At 36.0% G+C, this 24,491-nt stretch overlaps 4 protein-coding genes across 5 annotated transcripts in view; 2 read left to right on the top strand and 2 right to left on the bottom strand.

Moving 5' to 3' along the window:
• Positions 1-1,204: 1,204 nt before the first annotated feature.
• On the top strand, positions 1,205-5,127 carry LOC128894167 (transmembrane protein 245). Of its 2 annotated transcripts, XM_054155675.1 has the most exons (9): positions 1,205-1,901; positions 1,977-2,945; positions 3,025-3,189; positions 3,269-3,467; positions 3,552-3,736; positions 3,810-3,910; positions 3,995-4,012; positions 4,087-4,389; positions 4,474-5,127. In XM_054155675.1, exons 1-9 carry the CDS (start codon positions 1,386-1,388, stop codon positions 4,655-4,657), a joined length of 2,640 nt encoding a protein of 879 aa, XP_054011650.1. In that variant the 5' UTR covers positions 1,205-1,385; the 3' UTR covers positions 4,658-5,127. The 2 variants fall into 2 exon arrangements, with proteins under 2 accessions (XP_054011650.1, XP_054011651.1); XM_054155676.1 differs by lacking the exon at positions 3,995-4,012 and having other exon boundaries at positions 1,207-1,901.
• Positions 5,128-5,299: 172 nt separating this feature from the next.
• Positions 5,300-13,110, bottom strand: LOC128894173 (beta-mannosidase). The gene is made up of 15 exons (XM_054155691.1): positions 12,975-13,110; positions 12,768-12,883; positions 12,019-12,660; positions 10,379-11,350; positions 9,992-10,283; positions 8,726-8,755; positions 8,494-8,640; positions 8,265-8,413; positions 8,002-8,207; positions 7,676-7,934; positions 6,865-7,591; positions 6,367-6,795; positions 6,079-6,290; positions 5,783-6,001; positions 5,300-5,703 (listed from the first exon to the last, which is right to left on the bottom strand). Exons 1-15 carry the CDS (start codon positions 13,057-13,059, stop codon positions 5,452-5,454), a joined length of 4,737 nt encoding a protein of 1,578 aa, XP_054011666.1. The 5' UTR covers positions 13,060-13,110; the 3' UTR covers positions 5,300-5,451.
• Positions 13,111-13,474: 364 nt separating this feature from the next.
• LOC128894168 (translation initiation factor IF-2, mitochondrial) lies at positions 13,475-16,896 on the top strand. Its single transcript, XM_054155677.1, has 11 exons — positions 13,475-13,620; positions 13,825-13,972; positions 14,050-14,366; positions 14,437-14,597; positions 14,673-14,899; positions 14,973-15,243; positions 15,332-15,585; positions 15,655-15,934; positions 16,006-16,170; positions 16,257-16,397; positions 16,644-16,896. Exons 1-11 carry the CDS (start codon positions 13,583-13,585, stop codon positions 16,814-16,816), a joined length of 2,175 nt encoding a protein of 724 aa, XP_054011652.1. The 5' UTR covers positions 13,475-13,582; the 3' UTR covers positions 16,817-16,896.
• LOC128894171 (uncharacterized) overlaps positions 16,804-24,491 on the bottom strand; it is a 20,098-nt gene continuing 12,410 nt past the window's right edge. The window contains exons 2-6 of the mRNA XM_054155688.1: positions 22,604-22,719; positions 19,566-19,681; positions 19,140-19,284; positions 17,736-17,918; positions 16,804-17,598 (exon numbers count right to left, since the gene is read on the bottom strand). Of these exons, the coding sequence (XP_054011663.1) occupies positions 17,245-17,598; positions 17,736-17,918; positions 19,140-19,284; positions 19,566-19,681; positions 22,604-22,719 (914 nt within the window). The 3' untranslated portion in view covers positions 16,804-17,244. The remainder of the gene's footprint in view (positions 17,599-17,735; positions 17,919-19,139; positions 19,285-19,565; positions 19,682-22,603; positions 22,720-24,491) is intronic.

The raw sequence follows: 24,491 nt of genomic DNA, 5'->3' as shown, positions 1-24,491 counted from the left end.
CCGTAGGCGCAAACGTGCCACCTCTTCGCGTATCATATGCTCCTGATACCAAAATACAAAGTTCAATTTGATACGTACGAAAGATGTGCCCCTTCTATGCGGCAACCTATGTTAGCAGTCCTGTCGATTCGGTTGCCATCACGTAGTCCCAAGAGTGCCCCTGTTATGCGGCACCCCATGTTTGTATGCTTGTCGGACCGATTGTCTGCTCGTAGGCGCAGAGTTCCCAGAGTGAGTGCAAGAGAGAACGCAAAGGTGTGCGACAAGGATAGACTTATGCGCGCGAGTGCGAGAGAATACCCAATAGTGTCCGACAAGGACAGTCCTATAAGCTCGAGACCGAGAGAGAACGCACCAATGTGCGATAAGGACAGTCCTATACGCTCGAGACCGAGAGAGAACGCACCATTGTGTGACAAGGATAGCGACTACAACACCCATTTTGTCGGCATGCTGAGCGTTAACATATGTTATATTAACTTAAACTACTTAATAACAATCCAAATCGTACCAAAAATAATCCTTGAATGTAGATATTGATATGTATTTGACACCGCAATTGCAAAAGTTCGTAAATTATCTTTGGAAAGTTAAGAAATTAATGATAATATTCAGCTAGTGTCGCTATCCTTGTCGCACACCGTTGCGTTCTCTCTCTCTCTCTCACTCTCTCTCTCTCTCACTCTCACTCTCTCTCTCTCGCACTGTGCGCATATGTCTATCCTTGTCGCACACTATTCCGTACTTTCTTGCACTCACGCAGTTCAGCTTTGGGGTGTTGACCGCTAGATGGCGATACCGGTTTTCGTGCCGTTTTCGTGTTTACTAACAGCGGTATGCTTTCAAAAAAAATTTTTAAAACGAAAACATTCATGTCCTGACGATGTAGTACATACACGTACTTTGTGCGTATTTATGTATAAACAATTTGTGTGTATTTATGTATAAACAGTTTTTTAGAATAAAGAAGCAATGTTATTTAAATATTTCTTTGTTTTTCCCATACATTACATAAACGATATTTCATGAAACATCCTACATTACACTGTAGGAGGATTTACATTTTTAGTAATAAGATTTGTACATATTGTTCTTTCACTGATACATAAAAAAAGAGTGCATTACAAAGAACAGATAATCAATCATCTAAATCTAATTGGTTTGTTGTATACTGCAGGATGAAAGAATCTTTCCTCCATGCATGGAGCTACCCGGACCTATCCCGTGTCTGTAACTTATTGTTATTTACTTTCCAATGTGTATCGTTGTTAAGCAAGTGTAACATTTTTAATTATTTTTACTTTGCCTAAGTGGGCCGCGAGGTACCTAGAAAATTCAAAATTGAATAGCAAGCTTGCCAAAAGAAAATTGATTACGTATACACGATGGACAGTACGCGATCGCCGATGGATAACCTCTTTAACATGCTGTCAGGCTTCAGTGCAGGTCACGAAAAAGCTTTAAAGCAAGGCATTTACAATGCCGTGGCATTACTGCTCTTGTGTCTGGTTTCGGCGGCTGGCTACGGGCTGTATATTATATTGAGTCCCTTTGTAAAACCCTTGATATGGGCTTTATTATGCGGTTCTGTTCTATTCCCTTTCAAATATTCATTAACTACTGTTGTACAGTCGTGGTTCGAGAAAACAGAGGCATCTCGTACACCGCTAATTATAAATTTAACACTGTTACCTATACAAATAGTGGATAAAGTCTCTGACAATTTGGGATCGTTCCTTTGGAGACATATTAAGTATGTTGCGGGTACACTCATACTAGGAATGTCGGTCCTTGGTTTATATCATTATACACCATCTATATTAAGTTGCCTCATATGGAGAATATTTATAATTTTCAATACTATTTTTGGATTTTTTATAACAACATGTAATATATATACGGTAATTGTTATTCATTTGATGAAAATTAATTCTAATTATGTATCATTCTTATGTGTATATCTGTTGTCTTTGCAGATTGCTGTTCTACTTATTGGATACTTATCTGTCTTGTACATTTATTGGACACCACAGAATTCCATTCATTTCCGTTATACATCATTTGTTGTTTGGTTTATAATTAGTCTATACCTTTCTAATATGCTAGGAGCTTATCAAGTTCTTGTATTTATAACATTGCAAGCATTGTGCCTGATAGGATTTGTTTATGAGGTAATAATGATAATGGAGAACCAAGAATTAGAAGGTAGATACATGACATTTATGGAAGCAACATGCTTTGCATTAACAAATAATATAATCACAGATGTTCAAAAAGATACATTAGCTCCATTAAAGAGTGAAACATCTGTAGGAAGTATTGATAACAAAGATACAGATTCTTTTATAAATGATTCAGATAAAGAAACTACAAAAGCTGTTCCTGAATGTAATATAAAAGAATATAAAAAATCAATCTCGCTTGATGCTGATTCACAGCAACTACGCTTTAAATTACGATCTCCAAATACTTTATCTTCTGGTAGTCATACGACATTACGCGATCGTTATGTTTTAAGAAGATTAAAAACCGAATTAAAATTATCTGTAGACACGGAATATGACAAAGTTGATAATGATATATATATGTATGGAGCATGTTATGCTTGCATTGGGATGATTTTGTGGAAACACAAATGGATAATATATATATTGATGGTTCCTACAGCTCTATACATTATCAAACAACTTGGTAATTATTTTGGATTGTGGAAAATGATAGGAAATCAATGTAACATTGTTATGCAAGTTATAAAGACGTGGTGTGCAGAGAGACATCAAGCTCTTCTACCAGCTAATGTTAGAGGTTTATTCAAAATTGGAATCATAATCGATGAAAAATTAACAAAAGTGCTGAAAGCTTCTGTTGATGCTGTGGCAACAATTGCTGTGATCTTTGGCCTGCTTATATTTACTACTTGTGCATCTATTTTTATAACGATACAAGTAAATAAACCAAAATTTGTCACTCTCCTTCGAGTAGGATTAAAAACTTTTTTTTTAATGTATTTACGATTTGTGATAGGTTTATACAGAAGGTATGCATCTTATCCAAATCACTGGGGAGATATTAAATTCCTCATTAATGAGTAACCCAGATATTGATTGGCTACCAGAGCAATGGGAAGATTCCGTTAATAGTGTACTAGATAATGCTTACACGTATGGGCGAAGTGCTATTTCTGATGGGGTAAAATACAAATAATTTTAGATCGAAAGTATATAGTTTTGTAATTGTGAAATAGTTGAATAATATATATGTGATGTAGGTCAAAGGTTTGGTAAAAGATTTAGATCCTGTGAAGGCTGAACACATGGAGAAAAAAGTTTTAGAACTTTGGGACATGCTCTACCAAGCTTGGATGATGTCTAACGAAAATTCAGATCAAGCTGGAACTGCTGTGGATGTTGCAACAGCCTATTCTGTATGGGAAAGTTTCACAGAAAGCTTTGGGAAGACTCCTTTGCGTAAGATATCGGGCAAATTAATGAATTTAAATTACATCTTTAACAAAACTTATTTAATATGTCTTTTTTTTTTTTCTTAAACAGAATTGTTCAATATGACTAGTATACAGAATTTCATAAAAGAAAATATTGGAACTTTTATGTCGGTACTTGATTCTATTTGGAGTATAGTTAAGGGCAACATGTCTGTGATACTGACCATTTTTACGGAATTATTTTACATTGTACTCATGAGTGGATCTGCAGTACTTAATTTCACTCTTAGCATGGTAAACAAACGTAAAAGGCTCATTTATTTAAAAAATGTTTGAAGTACTTTTCATAATAAAAATGTTATTGTAGGTGGTGTTTTTTACGACGCTGTTTTATCTTCTCAGTTCTAGCAATAAGAGTTACAAACCTGTTGAGTTGACTACTGTTTTTAGTCCTATTAGTTGCCATAGGTAAATTTTTTAAACTTTTTAAGAATATGTTTAATAAGATTATATTAGAAGATATCGTATAAAATTTATTCTTTTCTTGACAAGCACTCTTCATGTTGAGGGGTATGTTAAATTATAAGGATCAAATAATATTGCATAATGTGTATGACAAAAAAGTTTACTACATTTTTTTATAGATTTGCCGTGGCCTTACAGGAAGCGGTGATCGGAGTATTTGTGGCGACATTTAAACTTGCTTCCTTTTTTGGCATGTGGACATGGTTTATACATAATTTGTTTCAAGTAAAGATCGTTTATTTGCCGTCAACTTTCGCGACAATACTTGGGGCTGTGCCATTCTTGGATGCATATTTCGCTTGCATCCCAGCTACTCTAGAACTTTGGTTTACGCGTGGATCAATGGTCGCTATTCTATTTTTTATGTTTCATTTTCTTGCTTGCAACATTGTTGTAACGGAATTCTACAAAGAAATTAAAGGGTATAATACTTATTTAATTTAAATCAACGACAATTTCTGATTATTAATTTTATTATTAAGATTATGAAATGTTTCTCGTTTTAGAGGTGGGCATCCATATCTCACAGGCCTTTCAATAGCGGGTGGAATATTCTGCTTAGGAGTAGAAGGTGCTATTTTTGGGCCTTTATTACTATGCTGCATTATGGTAGCAATTAATTTAAGTCGACGTTACCTTCATTCGCCTTCAGAAGAAGTTGTACCCACGTACTCCGGAATTAAACGTTAAACTAGATGAAATTGATATATAGAACAAAAGTAGAATCTTTGCAGCGGAGATCTTAGAAGTAATAGTTGTGATAACATTTTAAAATTGATCAAAAGTTTAAAATTTATATGGAATATTTGAACAGTAATAAGCTTCTTATACGCTTCTCTTTGAAAGAGTAACATAATCTCGAAGGATTATCGTCCTTATCTAGTCTTCGAAAAATTAACTTCGAATTATATCGCTTCTAGTTTCAAGATTATATAACGCTTTTATAATTCATTTTTTTAACAAAGATTTACACAAAGATGTCTTACTAACTATGTGATTTTAAAAGCTATGATATGTAATAAGGAATCTCAATCTACGCTTATTAATATTATAAGAAAATTACTATACTGACGCCATACACAAATCTTCTATGATATATGAAACGGTAGTTATAGAAAAATGGAATAGAAAAAAGTAAATATATTTTTTTGTTATACGTTAAGTCTAGTTTTGTTATTCATTCTAGTTTTTACTAATTCATTCGGATATACATATATGCGTACGTAGATGTACTATTTTGTTTTATATTTTATGTGACATTACTAACTTCAGTATTATTAATATTGTACCTTATTTCTAAGAAAATTTTTAATGTAACTAAGGAACGATTAATAAATTTAATGAAAATTTATTTTCAATCAAGCAACATGACAAATTTAATGTTATCGATAATTGCCACAATCATGATTATACTGATCATTCTTATCGGATTTGAACTTTATTTACATCACGAAAAATATTTTCCACGAAGGAATCCATAAAATTTAATTATAAATATCCGAGAGTGTAGTAATGTTTAGTTTCGATCTGAACATTTTGGGTGTTATCGCTTCGCATGCATGAAAGACTACGCGTTTTTTTCTGTCAAACATATGGAAACCATTTTCTGAAAATCGACCACAAATATTTTCACATTCCAACCATACAAAAAGCGCTATATTGTCTGTCGTTAATACGAATTCAATATCTGGATAATTGGAGTACATTCCGGGTAAGTGTTTATCGTTTATTTTTACCTGAAAAGAAATATTTGATATGGAATATAAACGATATAAAGATCTTTGTTTATTTTTACAAAGTTCAATGTATACTCACAGAGATAGTTGCTACTGGCAAGACAATAGTTTTTAATAGAGTGGTTGGATATATATAATTTGTTGGTGCTATCTGAGATCCAGCTTTGTCTTTCAAAATAAGCATTGTAATACAATTGGTTTTTGTAGTTGTGCTAGACTTGCATTCATTGAGTGATTGGGAATTCAGGATCCATAAATCAAGCATATTATCATGAATTTTAGTTACCGCATTTGCTTCCTGAAGAAAGCGATAAACAGATTACATACAAATATTTTTCCTTTTTGATGTGTATACAATGATTGTTATATACTTACCACAGTTATATTGCAGTGAACATGAGATTGTACGGGTATCATACTATTCCACGTATAAAGATTTACTTCCAAACAAGTATTTAATACTGGATACAATTTATCAGAAACAACATAAATTGCAAGGTTGGTCCCTCTAACATAATACGTAACTATAATGGGCGCGAAAAAATCTTTAGCATAGTAATGAAGCATTTTCCATCGTCCATCAAAGTCTGAAAAAAAATAACATGATTTTTAATATCGAAATATATTTCAAAATAGTAATAATTATTTTGTATTTCCGTTTACCTATAGAAGACCACGAAGGAGCTTGCCAAACATCGTTCAATTGCCAATATAAAGCACCCATTGTCATTCCTTCTCCTATTTCATTCAACGAGGATTTCGATTGTCGATAAAATTCTGTTTGCAATTTCACCGAAACGGCTTGATTGATTTGGCTCAAATATATAAAATTAATAAAATCTCTCGTACTGTTCTGAGTTTCAGGTAGTCTCAAGTTCTTTGAAATAAGAAACTTTAGATACGTATTCCCTAATGTCAAATGTTGACGATGTTTTATGAAATCGCTATCTATATTCAAATCAACCTCTGTTTCTGTGATTGGCAATATAGTGTAAATTGATGGTAATGATTGAAAGCCATATTCGGACGAAAATCTTGCGCGAGGATATTGGTGCATGTCCCATCCATTACTGAGATAGTTGTAGTAATGAACTAAAATAATATTCTATTACATCGTAGATATTATTTTAATATTTGGTGGTTCAAAGAAATGTATTTTACCATCTCCATACAACTTCGAATATGGATCTTCCCCAGTATAGTTATACTCCTCTGTATATAATCCATTGCTAGGGCTAGATACTACAAACGGGCGAGTAGAGTCCAATTGCTCTACTAATTTTTTTATCAAATCTACATAAAGTTTAACATAATCATTTTTGTATATTTGTCCAGTGCCTGTCCCATACCAATTCCCATATAAAGCTGCTTCGTTCTCGTTGTTCCCAGCCCAAAGGACGATACTAGCATGATGTTTTAGTCTCTGTACGTTTTGTATGACTTCCTCTTTAACCGAATCGAGAAACGTATCTGTAGTAGGATACATTCCGCATGCGAACATAAAATCTTGCCAAATCATAATTCCGTACTCATCAGCCATGTTATAAAATAACTCAGATTCGTACAATCCACCACCCCAAACCCTAATCATATTCATGTTTGCTTCTTTAACTGACATTAATAAACGTTTAACTGTATCTACCTCAGCGCTCAGTTCAGGAAAAATGCTACTTGGGATAAAGTTGCTACCCTTTGCAAATATAGGAATTCCATTTATTTGAAAATAGAAGCTCAGTCCCTTTTCAAGAGGATTTTGGACGAGCTCTACTGTTCTAAAACCAACGCGTATTTTTGTTTGTTTGACAGTATTAGGTGTAGCTACAGTTACAGTCAGGGAATAAAGAGTTTGATTCCCATAACCATTTGGCCACCATTTATGTACAAGTTCCTATAGCACAAGACTGAATAATTTTTTCTCTGTTAAGCATATATATATTATATATTTAATTATGTAAAGGATATTTTGACTTACCACGGGTACTTTTAGGCTGACAGATTTTACATATTTACTGTTTCCCATTAAAACAAAACTGCTAACATTGCTAACAGTTATTTCTTCGTTAACAAAGAGAATAGAGGAAAGGTGGCATGGTATAGAGTCGTCATATTTTTGTACTGTAGTATTAAGAAACACTGTTAGTGTGACATTCCAAAAATTTTTTTCTTTAAAAATGTCTGTCGAAATATCCGTGATAAAGAGATCGTTTACTGGAACTAATTCTACACTTTTCCTAAAATATATTGCCATTAGTATATATTAAATGGTAAAATGAATTTGTTGAAAAAATATCGAAATACCAAATGCCCATAGAAGGAAAAGCTGGACCCCAATCCCATGAGAAACTTGCTTGCATTTTTCTTATGTGATTAACATGACATTCTCCATTGTAAGTGCCTGGAACACATACTGGAGGAACAATATATTTCAATGCCTGTTTATTGTATAAATTAGCAGCTTCTTTAACAGCAGAAGTAAAGGCAACTGTTAATAAATTTTCCCCCGTCTGAAAAATTGATACATGATTATTTTTCTGATGTTTAGGACAAGATTGGTTGCTTACCTTCAACTGCTTTGTAATATCAAACGTGTATCGTAAAAACATATTTGATGTTTTCGCGATTTCTTGAGCATTTAAATATATTGTGGCAAATGTATCTAAGCCATGAAAAATCAGCATCACTTTAGGAGCACTTAGCAAAGTATTATTTACTGTAAAACAATTCACTTTAAGATTCCTCTTGAAACATAAAAGTTGCATTAAATAGTATGATAAAAATGTGCTTAATTACCATAAAATTTATTATTATAGGTAACCGATTGATTACCAATCCACCGGTGGTTCACATCATTACTTCCAATAAAATTATCTGGTATGATATTTGCTCTGGTCAAATCTGTATAAATTCCTCCTGGTACCGTTGCAGGAAATGTAATTTCTGCATATATATATATATCATTGTTAAAAATCATTAAATTCTACATTAATAATTATGGGAAGATGTTGTCTATGTAAGATCTTACCATGTTCAGGCTTATCAGTTGTAATTTTACCTAAAACAGAAAGTCACGATAAATGTACATTAATAACACTGTTATTGAACAATGGAAAATTTATAAAAGTTTAGCTTAGATTGTTTTGAAATACCTGTCCATTGTCCATCTAAGGTTATGCATGAAACAAAATTAATTAAATGCACAACTAATAAAAACTGAAAAACTGTCATAGTGCTGGTCCCAAGATTATACAATTGATGTTTTAATAACGCATAATTTTATGCTTATGCAACAGTAATGTTTGCAACGTTTTTATATCAGTGAATCAGAGTTAATATAACATGATACAAAATCCGTGCTATATTAAATATCTTTTTTATCTTGTTATCAGATTTATTTTAAGTTTAGTATCTCTCGTGGCAGTCTGAAACGAATAACAATATAATCTAAATAACAGCGAATTGTTATAGTTCGTAATTATAAACATTTTACGTAATGTAGGAAAATAAAAGAAGGGACATAAATATAGTACTTTATTCATAAACATGAACGTCTATTTGTATAAAAATACATTTTATTATACAGTAAAAATTTTAAATTTGTAAACGAAATTAAATGCTTGATACAGATATACGTTTTTTTTCTACAAACGTATGTTATGGTTTGTAAAATCAGTCGAATTTCTATTCGATTTTTTAATAAATTTTATATCGATAACATATAGTTTAATTAAAATTAGCTAAATTAGTTCAAGTTTATTGTAAAATAATACATATTTTTGTAACAGAACTATACATATAACATATAACACGAACGCTTACGATACGCGGAATGTCACAATAAATGTAAAAGAATATTAAGTGAGCAACTATAATTGACATTTTTAACGTATTCAATTAGTATGAAAAATTAAAAATTCACGTTTATTGTACATCTTTATCCTTTCAATGCAGCTGAATAGTACCGTGTAACCAATATTTCCGTTATCGACATATGTATACATATATGTATACATATGTATACAGCTGCCAAAATAGAAACATTACTAATGTTTCCTCTCTTTACTGGATTGTGTTCTACTATTTGACGGAAACTGTCTCCTGTAATCAATATTCGAATCAATTTGTTCACTAATTGGTCGATAACAACGGACAGGTGAATTCAGAATACTTTAGATCTCAGTACTCGTGTATTCTGAAAAAGATGTTACTGTTAATACGTCAGTAAAGATTGTAATACTTTCGATTAAAATTTCAATTTTTCTTTTTTTTTCCGCGATATAAAAGTTCTTACCAGGTGACGATTCACCATGTTGCATTTGTTGACAATTGTTAACATGTTCCTCGTAATGTGCGCGATTGGTTGTACTATAGATTAAGGAACCACCACGTTCGAGAACTTCATAGTTAATATTTTTTGACATTACTTTACTTTCGAATAGATTAGCATTATTTTCGTCCTCGCTATCGGTTATGTATTGTTCGCATTCAGCGGCATGTATTTCTATTTTATCGCTCGGAAAAGACTGATTACAGATAGGACAATTTATATTCTTCGTTGAATTACCTTTTGAAGTACAGTTATCCTATAAGGAAGGAACGATGTTGAAAATACATAGAATCTTTCCAGAGCAATTGTTAAAATACATGCATATAAGACAAATCCAGAAAAATTTATTACCTGAAACAGGTTGTTCTCCTCCATGATCTCAAACACCTTGTTCTCGTTCTGTTCGCGTAAACCACGTGAGTTGTCTTTACATTCTTTTTCCCGTAACCTCATACGCATCAGACTACTCCATTTCTTACTTTTCACCTTTCTGGATTTTTCTATTTCTTCCAGTTGCTTTTCCCTCTGGTGGCTCTCTTCTATTTGCTTCCTATAAAACTCTTCTCTCTTCTTTTTCTCCTCGATCTCTTTCTTTTGAAGCTCTTCCTTTTCAATTTCAATTTTCTTTTGTTTTTCAATTTGAAGTTTCTCCAAAACCATGCATTCGTGTCGAAGCCTACGCGAAAAGCCTTTCATCGGTAGCGGTTTAATTTCGATATTTTTAGGCGTTACTTTGATACCAGCATCAGCTGTATCTTTCTCCAATTCTGCAAGAAGTTCTTCGTCCGTGAGAATATCGCATTTTTCATTAGGCATCATATCCATAGGACATTGTTCCACGTTGGTGTCGTGTTCTGCTATATGTTTGACTGGTGTATTAACGCTATGTTGTTTCTTATTATTAATACATTTTTTAGTATTTAAAGGTGTAATCGTTTGTGTGTATAAAGAAAGTAATTCAGGGGACAAGCATTCCTCTCTTTGTTCTACTTGTGAATTTACGATTTCCATATTATCAAAATCTTTGCTAATATTGTCAGTATCATCCGAATGTTCATGTTTATCGTTCGTAACAGCGCATGTTCCTTTGTGTGGACGTAATACTCTGCTAGTCTCTTGAGAAGGTTGGGTTTTTTTTTTTTTAAATATTTTTTCATCTTCGTCGCTGCTGGAATGCGCTGTATTAGAAGACGAAAGGGCCACGGTAGATTTACGTTTATTAGGTCGTTCAGTGTTACATTTGTTTGTACATTCCATTTGATTCTCTTCAGTCTTAATGTTCGTTAATGCTTTTTTGTCCGAACTACCTTTAGCAACTCCCACCTATAGAAACGTTGAAAGAAGGATTAGAATTATATCAGATAGAATGAAATGGACAACTACTCTCCCCTTTTTTTTACAGAAATACGATTTATTAAAAAATTGTTCGTGGCTTACAGTTTTAATTACTGTTCCTATATAAACACTTATGTATACATGTTCGTATAAATGCAATCTTTACACTTTTGTAGGAGACACAGATAACGAGGCTCAATTATTTTTATATATGTATAAATCATTGATCTTATTTTTCTCGAAATGTTTTATTTTCGACTAAATTCATACTTATAGAAAAAACTTTGCCAAATTAAACGATTTATAAAGCATCCATTAAATTTGATCGCAAATTTCGTATTTGTTAATTGTAAAAAACAATGTTATATATTATTTATGCAAAAGAAATGTTATATCGATAAATGGGTACATATTTTTAATTGACGAAAAAAAATAACGAACATTTTTTTATATCGAAGATGAATATAGTTCGAATGCAATTTTGTTACATAAAAGAAAAACACGATTACTGCATGTGAATACAATTTAATATTAATTTTCCATGGCACAATGTCGCATTGTGCACATTTTATATACGAATGTGAAGAGCAGATTATTTTTTTTTTAATCCATTAGCGACACGATTTGTAAGAAGCGGATTGTACAGAGGTACCCACCTGAATGGGTGACCCCCACTGAAACTTAGAGTCGGCAGTCCGATGCGAACTATGCCACAATTCTGCTGTTTGTTTCAAGTGAATGTTTATTGCAGACATAAGTTTCTCGACGTTCTTAGACGTTTGCGCCTCTCTGCATAATCTAAACGGCATGCGATCTTGCACTAAAGGTCTTTCTGGTTCTTGCAAAGGCACATCGTTTTCCATGGCATACGCATCGAGCGGGTTAATTTGCCACCGTTCCAACTTCTGTTCGCGTTCCGAGTGTACTTCCACTTTCGTTTCCGCGTTATGCGTACTATGAAGATCTTGGGAAGTGTTTTTTAATTTCAGTGAAATGTATCTGTTCAAATAACTGTCTCTTGTATTTGGATTATCATGCAGTTTATCTAGCATGTCTTCATTATCCAAATTTTTCATCCTGTATGTAGAGTTTTTTGCTTCAGCTCTTGTAGCTGCAGATTCTGGACTGCTACAGCTGTGAGTGGATATTCCATCGAATATAGGTGATGCATGATTAGATTTGTACAAGTGTATTGATCCAGATGATGTATCATTATGTTCCTGTATCTCCAATTCTTGTGCTGCATTTTTCTTAGACATTGTTTCTGAGTTGCAATCATTTGAAGATTGTAATGAGTTCTGAAAATAATAGAACCGTGTAAGTTCAGGTAAAATCAGAAAAATGCTTACAGAATGATTGACTTGCCTTTTAAGGCTGTCTAGTCAATAATTAACAATAAATTTACCTTCTGCGAATATTTTTCATTGTTGGTCACATTTGCCATATCCTTTGACTCATTAATAAAGCCTAAGATCTGTTTCATGTATTCGTACGTATACCATGACTCGTACATTTTCATATCTAAAAGATAAACAGTTTTTTAAGGAATTGATCAAGAAGATGAAGATAGTCTTGTAAAACAAGAAGTATGTCCAATGTATTCAATAATTACCTTGAAGCTCCCGCTTCATTTCTTCTGTTTCTTCTGCCTTAGCTGCTAATAATTCATGTTTATCTCGTTCCATACTGTCTGACATGTCCTTTTCGAAATTGTACACGTTCAAAATAGTAAATGTCAATAAAATGTCTTGTATTCGACAAATTGCAGTTTAACCTTAAAGTTTGTATATGTTCGCCGTATCAAAGTTTTCCACCTCGCTGTTTAATTGCTATATTAATGGCATGTATGTATCCCTGTAGTTGTAATTAAAAAGTGAAAATTCTCTGGAAGGCGTGTGTCATGATAAACACTTGATTTAAAACAACTTTTAGCTATCAATTGAACTATACTAGTACTCTGGTTTCTCTGTAAAATAGTTCGAACAGTTCACCGCTGGATGGCTGTACTCTATACAGGCTATACTATTCTTGCTCCGTAAAATTGCAATAAAAATATAACCTATACAGTTTTGCAATATTAGAAACAGTCAGAAACAAGTAGAATTACATAATCAATTTGTTGCTTTTGTAGATACGACTCAAAATACAGTGAAAAAACAATGAGAATAAAACTTGTTTGAGTAAATACAATGAATTTGTTATAAGCACGAAGAAACAAATATGGCTGCCTCTATGGTTAGATCACATGCACAATTTAAGTAAGTTCTTATATTATTTCCAGTATTAATCTTATATTTTAATGACATTTTATATCTAATTTTTATGTTTAAATAAAGTAAAGTACTTATTCATTTAATAGCATAAATTATTAAATATAATAAACTATTTTTATGTAATCTCCTTGATTTAGTTTCAAAGAGACTTTGTGTTACACCTCTTTATTCGGTGTAATTTATTTACAGTGTCCTGAGACAATTACTGATAGACAACGTATGGCGTGAACAGAGCACAAATCATATTCTGCAAGCTTGTGCATTAAATATTCAATGTCATTTCTATCATTCCACACCTGTGCGTTTAAAAAAAAAATTGTCACAAAAGCAAGAGAAGGTATATTTTGGTATAGTTAAATATGTATGTAATAACTAAGTATGTTGGTGCATGAAAAAAATGAAAATTATTTTTAGAAAATTATACAAACATTAAATGAGGGTGTTGACAATTATGTGGTTGATATATCAAAGAAGAAGAAGAAAGTACCTTTTGTGGAAGTTTGGAAAGATATGACTGTAAGAGAATTAGCAGTCTCTGCTAATAGAGACGTAAAGGATATTATGTATGCCCTGTATTTGTTTGACAAAGAACAGAAATACTATAAAGATAGTGTTTTAGATTTGAAACTAGTCCATAATGTTGTTAAAAAATTAGGCGCACTCTCTAAAGTTGTACCAAATGTAGATGAAACAGAGTCAAAAGAGGAGAGGTATAAGGATATCATTGAGAGGTAATGCAAAACTACCACTTTAAAATTATTAACTGTAATTTTTGTAATTGAATTACCAAATTTTGCCTAGACCTCCGCCTGATAAATCCGTGTTAGTAAAACGACATCCCGTTGTAACGATCATGGGACACGTCGATCACGGGAAAACTACTTTATTGGACGCGCTACGTGATTCTTCAATTGTAGAATCAGAATTTGGTGGAATTACGCAACATATTGGTGCCTTTAACGGTTCGTGCTAAACCATTTTAAAATTTGATGAGAAATGCACGCAGTACTTAATTGTTCTTAAAATCATCGTTTTAGTAACGCTACCGTCTGGAGAAAGAGTGACATTTTTAGATACTCCTGGACACGCTGCTTTTATATCTATGCGACACAGAGGAGCACATGTTACTGACATTGTAGTATTAGTGGTAGCAGCCGACGACGGCGTTAAGGAACAAACTTTGCAAAGCATAGAAATGGCAAAAGATGCAAATGTTCCAATTATCGTGGCTATCAATAAAATTGATAAGCCTAATGCCGATATTGTAATTTTTCTTTAATATGGAAATATTAATTATATAAATTTTAAAAATGTTACAATCCATTATGTTATTTTAGAAAAGGACGCAAAACATGCTCGCGCAACATGGTATCCTTGTCGAAGATCTTGGCGGCGATGTACAGTGTATTAACATATCTGCTTTAAAGAGAACTAATTTGCAAGATTTGACAGAAGCTATAGCTGTACAAGCTGATATAATGGGATTACAAGGAGATCCTGTGGGACTAATGGAGGGTGTTGTCATCGAATGTAGTAATCACAGCGGTCGTGGAAAATTAGTGACAGCTTTAATTCAACGTGGCACTTTAAGAAAAGGCTGCTTGTTAAGTAATAAATAGTTACAGGTAGTTTTAAATCAAATCACTGTTTAGTCACAGTACATTTTCTTAATTACGTGCAATCTGGTTTCTGGCAGTATCTGGTCTCGCACCGGGAAAAGTCAGAGCTATGTTCAACGACGCAGGCCGTCCGGTTTTAGAAGCTAAACCATCGGAAGCGGTTCAGATCATCGGATGGAAAGAATTACCTAATGTTGGAGACGAGATACTGGAAGTGGAAAATGAAAAGGCATTGCACATAGTTCTAAAATTTAGAGAAAGTCAACGCAACGATGCTCTAGCTAAGGAACATGCGGAGGCTGCTGACAAGAAATACGCAGATATGCTTTTGGTAACAAATTAAAGATATATATGTAGTATATATTCTTGCATTCTGATAAAATCACTTTTCTAATTGTAGCACTATAAGAAAAGATTAGCGCTAAGGAGAGAATTTGGGAAAATGCATCCAAAATATAGTGCATACGTAAATCGAAATGTTCCTGTGAAAAAAGATACTAACACGGACACGACTCCTACAGTCAATGTCATCATAAAAGGTGACGTGTCGGGAACTATTGAAGCTATATTAGATCTTTTCGATACATACACGGCGAACAACATCTGTCGTTTAGATGTTGTTCATTATAACATTGGCAACGTCACCGAGACTGATTTACAATTAGCAAAAACGTTTGATGGTAATGTAGCATTTCAACAAAGTGTGCGACTTGTTATTACAGATTAATTTTAACTACTTATACATTTTCAGCAATTATTTATCGTTTTAATGTGCAAATATCCCATGAATTAGAAAACAAAGCAGAAAAAGAAAACATATCTATTCGAGAATATAACGTTATATATAAACTTTTCGATGATCTTAAAGAGGAAATTAATAGTAAATTACCTGAAGTCGATGTTGAAGAAGTATTAGGTACTATTTAACATGAAACAAAAAAGATTTCTACATGCGCGTTAATACGATTGTTATTATACTAATTTTTGTTTCTCTGAATATAGGGGAAGCAAACGTACAGCAAGTATTTCAGATTACAGAAGGAAAGAAGAAAGTAATCGTTGCGGGATGTCGTTGTACGAAAGGCGTTCTCAAAAAGTCTGCACAGTATCACGTAGTGAGGAATGGGGAGAATATTTACACGGGTAAATAAATTGTAATAGTTAACAGATTAGACTTTTCGTCGATTAGTATATTAGATTTGTACAAAGAACAGTTCATTTTCTCGATTACGATTAAGTAAGATTGTAGCAATTCGTCAATTATTACTTTTATCTTTAGTTTTCGTATAGTCTCCTTTCCAGTGGACATCAAAATAATACTTGTGTAGTACGTACTTCATATATTCTCAGTCAAAAATCGATAATATCTAAATACATTTTTATCAATAGGAAAATTAGTGTCAATGAGACATCTGAAAGACGAGGTGTCATCTATCAAAGTTAACGTCGAATGCGGTCTCAGATTCAATGATCCAACTATAGCATTCCAACCTGGAGATATTATCGTCTGCTTCGACATCAAACAAATGCCTCAAACGATCAAGTGGGATCCTGGATTTTGAGTCGATGTTTTTATTTAAAAAAATTTATAAGAGATAGTATTAAGTCTAATACAAAATAAAAGAAACACGCTACTAAACATCCTCATTTTCCCTTTCGTTATTAGGAAATTAAATCATCCGTACAAAATGCCTTTTTACAAAGTGTAAGTACAAATTTCTATATTATTGCCTCCGCGACGCAACAACCACCTCTTACATTCACCAATGGGATTTCTTACCGTCTTACATTTACCAATGGCGTTTTTCCTGTTCTTTGTTTGCACGTCAATTTCCATATAAGACGAGTAATCTATTCGAATTGGATAAATTCATCTCGTTGCGGTGTCCAATATTTATCGCCTTTATCAGTGAACGCGTTTATCGATCACCGGTGACGTTACTAGGACCGATTCCTTTCGAGAGGAAAGACGCAGTTGTCTCGACGAACGTTAAGAGGCGTAAGTTTCTCGAAGACGACGTTGCAGGTGTTGGTACGCGGTCAGAACGCCGCGTTTCTTTTTAAGCAGACGACACGGCGCTGGTTCTTGATTGGTTGTCCCGATCTTTGTGTCCAAAGGCTCGATGAGAGTATTATTGTCTGGGTGGACGAAGAAGGCGATGGAATGACGACCTCGACCACAGAGTTCCGGGACAACGACGCGATGTCTCAAAGCTGGAAGTTGGTTGTTGGTCCAATTTGCTAAAATGTCGCCGGTGTTCACCAGAATAGCACCTGGAAGATGACCGACCCTACCCCATCGTTCTCCGTAAGGAGTTTGTATTTCCAAACCTCCCTCGCAATCCTAGACACAATTCAGTTTACTTCAGATAATTAGAACAATTGAAAAAGTGGATGGGAGGACAGGATGCGGTTTGGAAATAAAGCTCTATTGGAGACGGATGATTTGAAATAAAATTGATCGTTCGCTATCCGAGATACCTGTGCTAGCAATGTGAAGGTGCCATAGTCACAATGAGCGCCGTAACGAGCCAATCCTGGCACTGGTGGACCGAGAGGTGGATAGTAAAGAAGGCGAAGGGTCGTCTCGTTATCAGGTCCCAGCATGTGCGAATGCTTCGACAGCAGGAAATCGGGTGATTGCTCTAGCCCCACGGCCAGAGCCTATAAGGCATACATCACATACATTGGCCCGTGTTTTTACTTTAGAGTACCTACTGACGGCTGTAAAGCAACCGAAGAAACCAATCGCGTTAGTTGTTTGCCGGACAGATTGGTTTGTAGGGTTACTTACAGTCAGAGCTGCTCGCTTTATCGATCGCTTACGCAATAACCAAAAACGTTCAGAATAATACGGTGGAGAACTCGAACGAGGGAAAGATTGACCAGATCAACGAAGAGGAGAATTTTACTACCAAATCTGTTCGGCTAGAGAAATCGTTCTGCGGAACTTAAGTCTACGGATAATCCTTTGATAAATATCGTTTAATCGAAGCGTTGTTTCGAAAGACGATTCCGAACTCTTAAAACTGCTACGAAGAAATTTAAAGAGCTCGACGCAAAAGCCGGTCGACTTTAAATATTTACGTGCCCTCCAAATAGCCAGATTAGACGAAGCACTCCTTTACAGACTTTCCGTGAAAAACGCGAGTGTAATAATACACGGATCCGGCCCAACGTTGTTCTCATAAAACGTGTTGCGAACATTTCGCGTTTTAAACGAATTAATCGATGTGTATATATACAGGCTGAGGCAAGAAAATTGCACGGTAATCCAGTGGCGGTAACGGTTTTTTTTGCAGGTGGAGGTACTTCGAAAAATGGAGTTTTCTAGACTCCTGACTCCTTGGTCCAGTACTAGTGCCGTTGTCCCTGCTAATCTAAATCTAAAAATCTTAGTACTAGTTCGCAGTCATTAGCTGAGTTGTAGTTCCATATTTTGATTAATACTTCTCTATTTTCACCTTATTTTATTATGTTCAATCTAATCGATTTGTCCCAATTTTTAATCTCCCTTATCTAGGTATTTCATCGATGGAGTTGTAATTCTATATTTCATTATATTACTTATGTATGTGTATATGTAAGAAGTCAGGAGTCTAGAAAATTCCATTTTTCGAAGTACCTCCACCTGCAAAAAAAAAAAACAACTATTATCGCCACCGGATGGGCCCCTTCGTGCTACGCAATTTTATTTCAGCAAACTTTTGTGCGAAACTTATGGTTTCGAAGATATCTGAAGTGCTAATAGTTATTGCCCTTTCTATGTTGATTTAATAGTAAATGACGCATAGATCTGACTTTTGTATCGTGCCAGATCTCTGCGACGTTACTCAGTGAAATTTGTTGCTTCAACGTATTAGAATGACAAAAAGAAGGCGTTACTGTTAGGAGCATGGCGGAGAGTTGCTTGAAATCCCGTGCCAGTTCGTCGACCGCCGACTTGAAATTAGGCACCTCGTGGTCCGGAAGATTTCCACCGCTTCCGGTTACGTTGAAAAGATGGCGTGCTTCTTTCTCGTCGGTGTGCCTGTTAACAAAATTGGAAAAAAAAAAATTGATAACAAAAGCCGCTCGAAGAACTTAATCCAGAATCATCTAATCGGGGATCTAAGATCGAACGATGGAGAATCAGTCTAATCAGGAATGTTGTAAAAGGCAAGGCAAGATATCGACATTGAAAAGGAATACTGTTATTTTCTTTTTTTTTTTTTTAAATATTCATTTCAGGATTTCGACGTTCTTCAATGGAAGTTTTTAAGAGTGTCGTTTCTTTGAGAATTAAACCGATAAACGTGCGAGTATAATTACGTGGAAGGTCCTGGTTTGAGGTAGCCATGGCTGCCAGGCAAGGTGCGTTCGTATTTGGCTCGAGTTTCCTCTGGAAGTTCGCAAAACGCATCCAGAGCTCTGTAGGCAGCCTTCATCTGCGAACACAGAAAATAATTGCGTATATACATACACGTCCGGATACCGCGTATAATTACGTAATTCGCGTAGCCTTTCACGAAAAAAAAAAAAAAAAAAAATTCGAAGTCTACTCGAGGGACACCTTGGAGCATCGGAGACGATCGGTAATCTAATACAGAGCACTAGAATGCGTTATTAATTGAACGAGTCATTACGTAATTAACGTCTACGCTCAGAAATACGGCACCTTAGCAGGTGACATCCTCGAGTTACAGATAAGTGGTGACTGTATTTCTCGTCTTGACGTCACCACTTCTCTTATCGATTCCGCGAATTTCGAAATTCTATCCGCAGCTGATAGACGTTAAATTTTATTGAGAAATTTAATTCTTACACGTAGTAAATACTTTCTATTTGGTTACTCGTAAACCTATCCAAATAGTTGACCGAACAGTTACGTATCTAGTTTAATAAAAGTTGCGTATCTTTCATTCATCATTCGAGATTTCTATCCGGCCGAGAATTTTGTCTACGAGCAGTTGTTGGATCAATTGATTCTAAGCACGGACGCGTCTTTGCGCGTACGCTTGATCCCCCCCTGTCGAGGACGTCTTAATTCGATTCGAGTCGAGATAATTAAAAGCGACGGTTTGTTTCAGCCAATTGACGCATACAGCCGTATACACTGTTGATAACGAACACATCGTGACGTCAGCGCGTACAGAACGCTGAAAACTAGCGTACAGAGGCCAGTGGCGTATCTGATATCCTTCGAAGCCCTTTAGCACGAAGAGAACGTCGAATCGTCTTAATAACGAACGTGCGGGGTTCATTAAAAATTACTACTGCGGTACGACGGGGAAAATACTTGACCGGAGGTAACAGACGTCGCAGCTTATGAAATAATGAATCGGCTACACGTCGGGTATTATCGGTGCTGTAATGTCGTGTGCCAGCCATTTCTATTACGCAATAAGCGATAAGGAATTACAAACGTATCGACGATAATTCGTCGTCATTATGTGTGGAATTACCCAGCCGACTCCACGTGTAAAGGACGCGTTTCGAAGAACACGTGAAACATTTAACGTGTGCGCAAGGTAAATGCGCGGGAGCCGTTTGTTTAATTCGGACATTTTTTCGATAGAGGGTACACGAATACTTACAGTATTGATTGAAGAATTGCATAGAAGCGCAGGATTAATTCCTTACGCCAAATATTAGTTTGTCTGGAAAGTTCGTGGCGATTTTTGGTAAGTGGTACACGTCTGTTTATATTGGAATGGTTGGAAACCGTGGTGCGTCCCTTAAAAGGTGGAAAGGTCGTGGAACAAAATGGTATTTATATAATTCAATGAATATACAGGGTGTCCCAAAAGTCGGGGAGGAGCCGGAACTGGGGGGTAGCTGAGACGATTCTGAACAACAATTTCCTTTGCGAAAATGTCGGATGGGGCTTCGTTAAGGAGATATTAAGCGAAAACCCCGACCAATCAGAGCGCGCGTAGACCGTTGGAGCGGCCGCGGTAGCGTAGGCTACGCGCTGATGGCTGCGCTTGTACGCGAACAAGTGACTCGACGTGCATCGAAGGACATTGACGCTGCCGCCTAGCACGTAGCCTTCGCTACCGCGGCCGCTCCAACGGTCTACGCGCGCTCTGATTGGTCGGGGTTTTCGCTTAATATCTCCTCAACGAAGCCCCATCCGACATTTTTGCAAAGGAAATTGTTGTTCAGAATCGTCTCAGCTACCCCCCATTTCCGGCTCCTCCCCGACTTTTGGGACACCCTGTATATCAAAATTCAAATGTGCCTTTCAATTTTTTTTTTTTTGTTTAAATTGGCACGAACTTTCTGGACAAACCCAATACGTTGCTCCAAACGTTTCTCGTAACAATTCTGAAATTTACAGAAAACTTTCCGACCGTTCCAGCCGTTGTGGAATGTCGTCAAACGAACACGGACGAGGAGAGTTCATTAAATTACCGCCCATGGCGCGAAGATACACGATAAACGCACGTTTCTGTTTACAATGGAATGCGTGGGTCGTGTCGTAACCCTAGTACGAATTATCTGGCGAAAATGTAACGAGCGGTTCGCGATAACGTTTTCTTCGTCGACGAGGATGGGCTCCGGTGCGCTGGTAAGGTCATCGCAATGTAAACATACTCAATCGCCGAACCCTTGAAAACTCGTCGCTCTTGGAACGTAGCTAGGGATCCTCGTTATCAGCGATCGAAACGTTCGTTTTCGCGTTCGAAAGCGGCTCCACCTTTCCAACGACACGCTTTTCGTTGGTATCTCTTCGCCTTGACTTCTTTCGAGTCTGGTTCCGCGCGGCACGGTAATTTTGTAACGCAACCGAGGACGCGTGCTGTGTTACAAGGTGAGGACACCCTGTAATACGATCGAATACACGGTTATCTCGATATGGAACCTATTCATCTCTATTAAAACAGCCGTTTCTGCGAGTGGATCGTTTTACCTCTAGAGCGATTGAAGATCGAAGCTATCGAAGATGGGTTCTATCGTGCACCTTGTTGTTTCCGATAGAGCGTTAAGATTCAACGTCCTAACTATAACTATTGACCAAACTATCTGTTTCCCTGTTTATATCGCACCTATTGCTTTAAGCTTGCTTCTTACGAATCACCAGCCTCGCACGTGTGCTTCTTTCCATGCCACGTTTAAACTGTCTTGCATCGATCATTAACTTCTTAGGGCTGTAACTATAATAATCTCTATTTACGATAACAATAACAATCTCTATTTATTTCTATTTATGTTTCGTCCTCAACTCTGCTGATTTTGTTCGGGTTGTCCGACAACTTAAACTTTTAGCGCCGCATCTCCCTACTCCCTTCGAATATAATTACGGCCAGACTTCAAGGGCGTTTAATACTCGATCCAGCGATTACATGGAAGCATGAAATGCGTACCTTGCATTCCGGAATGCCATGGTTGACGAGCAAGGCCAGTCCTTTCTCGGACAGCGCCCTTACCAGCTTCGAAGCCACTTGTTTCACGACACCCTTCTGAGGACATCTCTCAGTCCCTGGAAGAAGAAAACGGAAAGAGTGAGAAACAGGAGCAGAAAGAGGCCGTACGATGTGTCTCCAAGTGTCTCTGGAATAATTCTATTCGAGGGACTGTTCATCTTTCTATATTCGATGGTTGCATTATTTCTTTTTTTCAATGAAAATGCACTTATAAAAAAAAAAAAAAAGCATCGCGCTACAGACATGGTACTCATTGAACTCAGGAACTGTATTTTTCTCTGAATCTACCGATAACGAAATTATAGGTTACTGTGGAATACCTCAAATAGGTACTCCGACAATTCTCGAATCGTCACTCCAAGTATCTAAAGCGTGACTGTAACTGTCGAGTACTCAACCACGCCACTCAACTACATAGTACGAAAGCTAATCTCCTAATTGCATCACGCAATTATCTGCGCGAATTTCTCCTATCGCTTCTTACAGAAGAAATTAGCCATCGTCGAGATGGAAAAATGATTTCGATAAAAAGTGGAACAAAAGGCGTCCTATCTGCACTCGTGATCGAAAATGTTCTAGATATCGTTATTCGTCGTGTAAGCGGGGTTCGAGTAGACGATATCCGTTATTCGTCGAATAAAGATAAGTTTAATCGTCTCAGTTCGACGCTAGGGACTCGGACAACGATCTCGTCCCAGTTTCCAGAGACACCCCGTACACGGCGGAGAAGATGGCTCCTTTTCGCGTTTCTACGTCCTCGAAGATAAGCATCGCTGCTGGGCATCAGGCCAATATTGCGAAAGTGGATGCTGAGAACTTCTCGAGATACTCTGTTGATGTCGTCAACGATTATGAGTTATCGTATCCAAGAGGTTTCGCAAAGGGAAAGTATTCCCGACGAGCTTCGAGACTTAAAGGATGATCGCGAAGATCGCTGGTTGCGTTAAGGTGTCTTTGCGACACTTTGGATGATCCTTGGGTGTTTGGATGAATTAAACGTTGCAATTATTTTCTTACTGGTTCGTCGAATGATCTGCGTTGATACATAAACAGAATTAGATCGCCTCGCAGAGGATTAAAGCAATTAACGGGTACTTTGCTTTTATGATCGTGCACTTAGTTCGGTACCTCGCGGGAATTAAAAGAATCGACGCGAATTAATTAACTTTCCTTATCGAAATCGTACCTGGCACTGTACTATAGCTTCCACAATGCTTTCATGATTCAATTCTGGACTCTACTTTTCCCAGAAATTCCCTTCATTCAGAAAAATAAGAAATTGATTAAAACTGCATTAGCTTTTTATCCTCTCCAACACTTAGATCGTCCGGTAATTAATTTTATCGCTCGTCGCGATATGGAATTAGAGGCCCACTAATTGTTTCGGGCGGTTTGTTATTATTATTCTAATTACTCGGATGAAGGACGCCAAGCTCAAAGACTTCTAATTCTGGATAGAGCAGTCCGAGGACAACGACCACGAAAAATTTGCATCCACTGTGACTCATTCGATCCTTGAAGGATGAGGCTAACACGAGTTTCCTTCCGCTATGCGAAATGGTTCGACAAACACAGGATACGTGAATCGTAAGCCGGCAAGTAATTCCGCAAAATCGCCCAAAAGAATTACGCAACTTTAGTGTTTTATGTAAGGATCATTTTGGCGGAGCTAACAGCTAGTGTCATTACTCCGTGTACGCTAATGCGAAGGCACGCTGACATAGTCGAGCCTGCTTTATAATAATAATAATAATAATAATAATAATAATAATAATAATAATAATAATAATAATAATAATAATAATAATAATAATAATAATAATAATAA

This window comes from Hylaeus anthracinus, unplaced genomic scaffold (assembly GCF_026225885.1).
Source record: "Hylaeus anthracinus isolate JK02 unplaced genomic scaffold, UHH_iyHylAnth1.0_haploid 3, whole genome shotgun sequence".
Taxonomy (NCBI): domain Eukaryota; kingdom Metazoa; phylum Arthropoda; class Insecta; order Hymenoptera; family Colletidae; genus Hylaeus; species Hylaeus anthracinus.
Note: the sequence above shows the minus strand (reverse complement) of the source record. Positions and strands in the feature narration are given on the sequence as shown.

What these genes read in the sequence shown, in the direction of transcription:
- LOC128894168 (XM_054155677.1), top strand. Translation starts at nt 13,583, where the DNA reads ATGGCTGCCTCTATGGTTAGATCACATGCACAATTTAA. An exon ending in ACATATTGGTGCCTTTAACG is followed by an intron (nt 14,598 to 14,672) that starts GTTCGTGCTAAA and finishes TCATCGTTTTAG; the next exon opens with TAACGCTACCGTCTGGAGAA. An exon ending in TGGGGAGAATATTTACACGG is followed by an intron (nt 16,398 to 16,643) that starts GTAAATAAATTG and finishes TTTTATCAATAG; the next exon opens with GAAAATTAGTGTCAATGAGA.
- LOC128894167 (XM_054155675.1), top strand. Translation starts at nt 1,386, where the DNA reads ATGGACAGTACGCGATCGCCGATGGATAACCTCTTTAACATGCTGTCA. An exon ending in CAACATGTAATATATATACG is followed by an intron (nt 1,902 to 1,976) that starts GTAATTGTTATT and finishes TTGTCTTTGCAG; the next exon opens with ATTGCTGTTCTACTTATTGG. An exon ending in TTCTACAAAGAAATTAAAGG is followed by an intron (nt 4,390 to 4,473) that starts GTATAATACTTA and finishes TTCTCGTTTTAG; the next exon opens with AGGTGGGCATCCATATCTCA.
- LOC128894173 (XM_054155691.1), bottom strand. Translation starts at nt 13,059, where the DNA reads ATGTCAGACAGTATGGAACGAGATAAACATGAATTATTAGCAGCTAAG. An exon ending in CTATAATAATAAATTTTATG is followed by an intron (nt 8,414 to 8,493) that starts GTAATTAAGCAC and finishes ATTGTTTTACAG; the next exon opens with TAAATAATACTTTGCTAAGT. An exon ending in TTCGAAGTTGTATGGAGATG is followed by an intron (nt 6,796 to 6,864) that starts GTAAAATACATT and finishes ATATTATTTTAG; the next exon opens with TTCATTACTACAACTATCTC.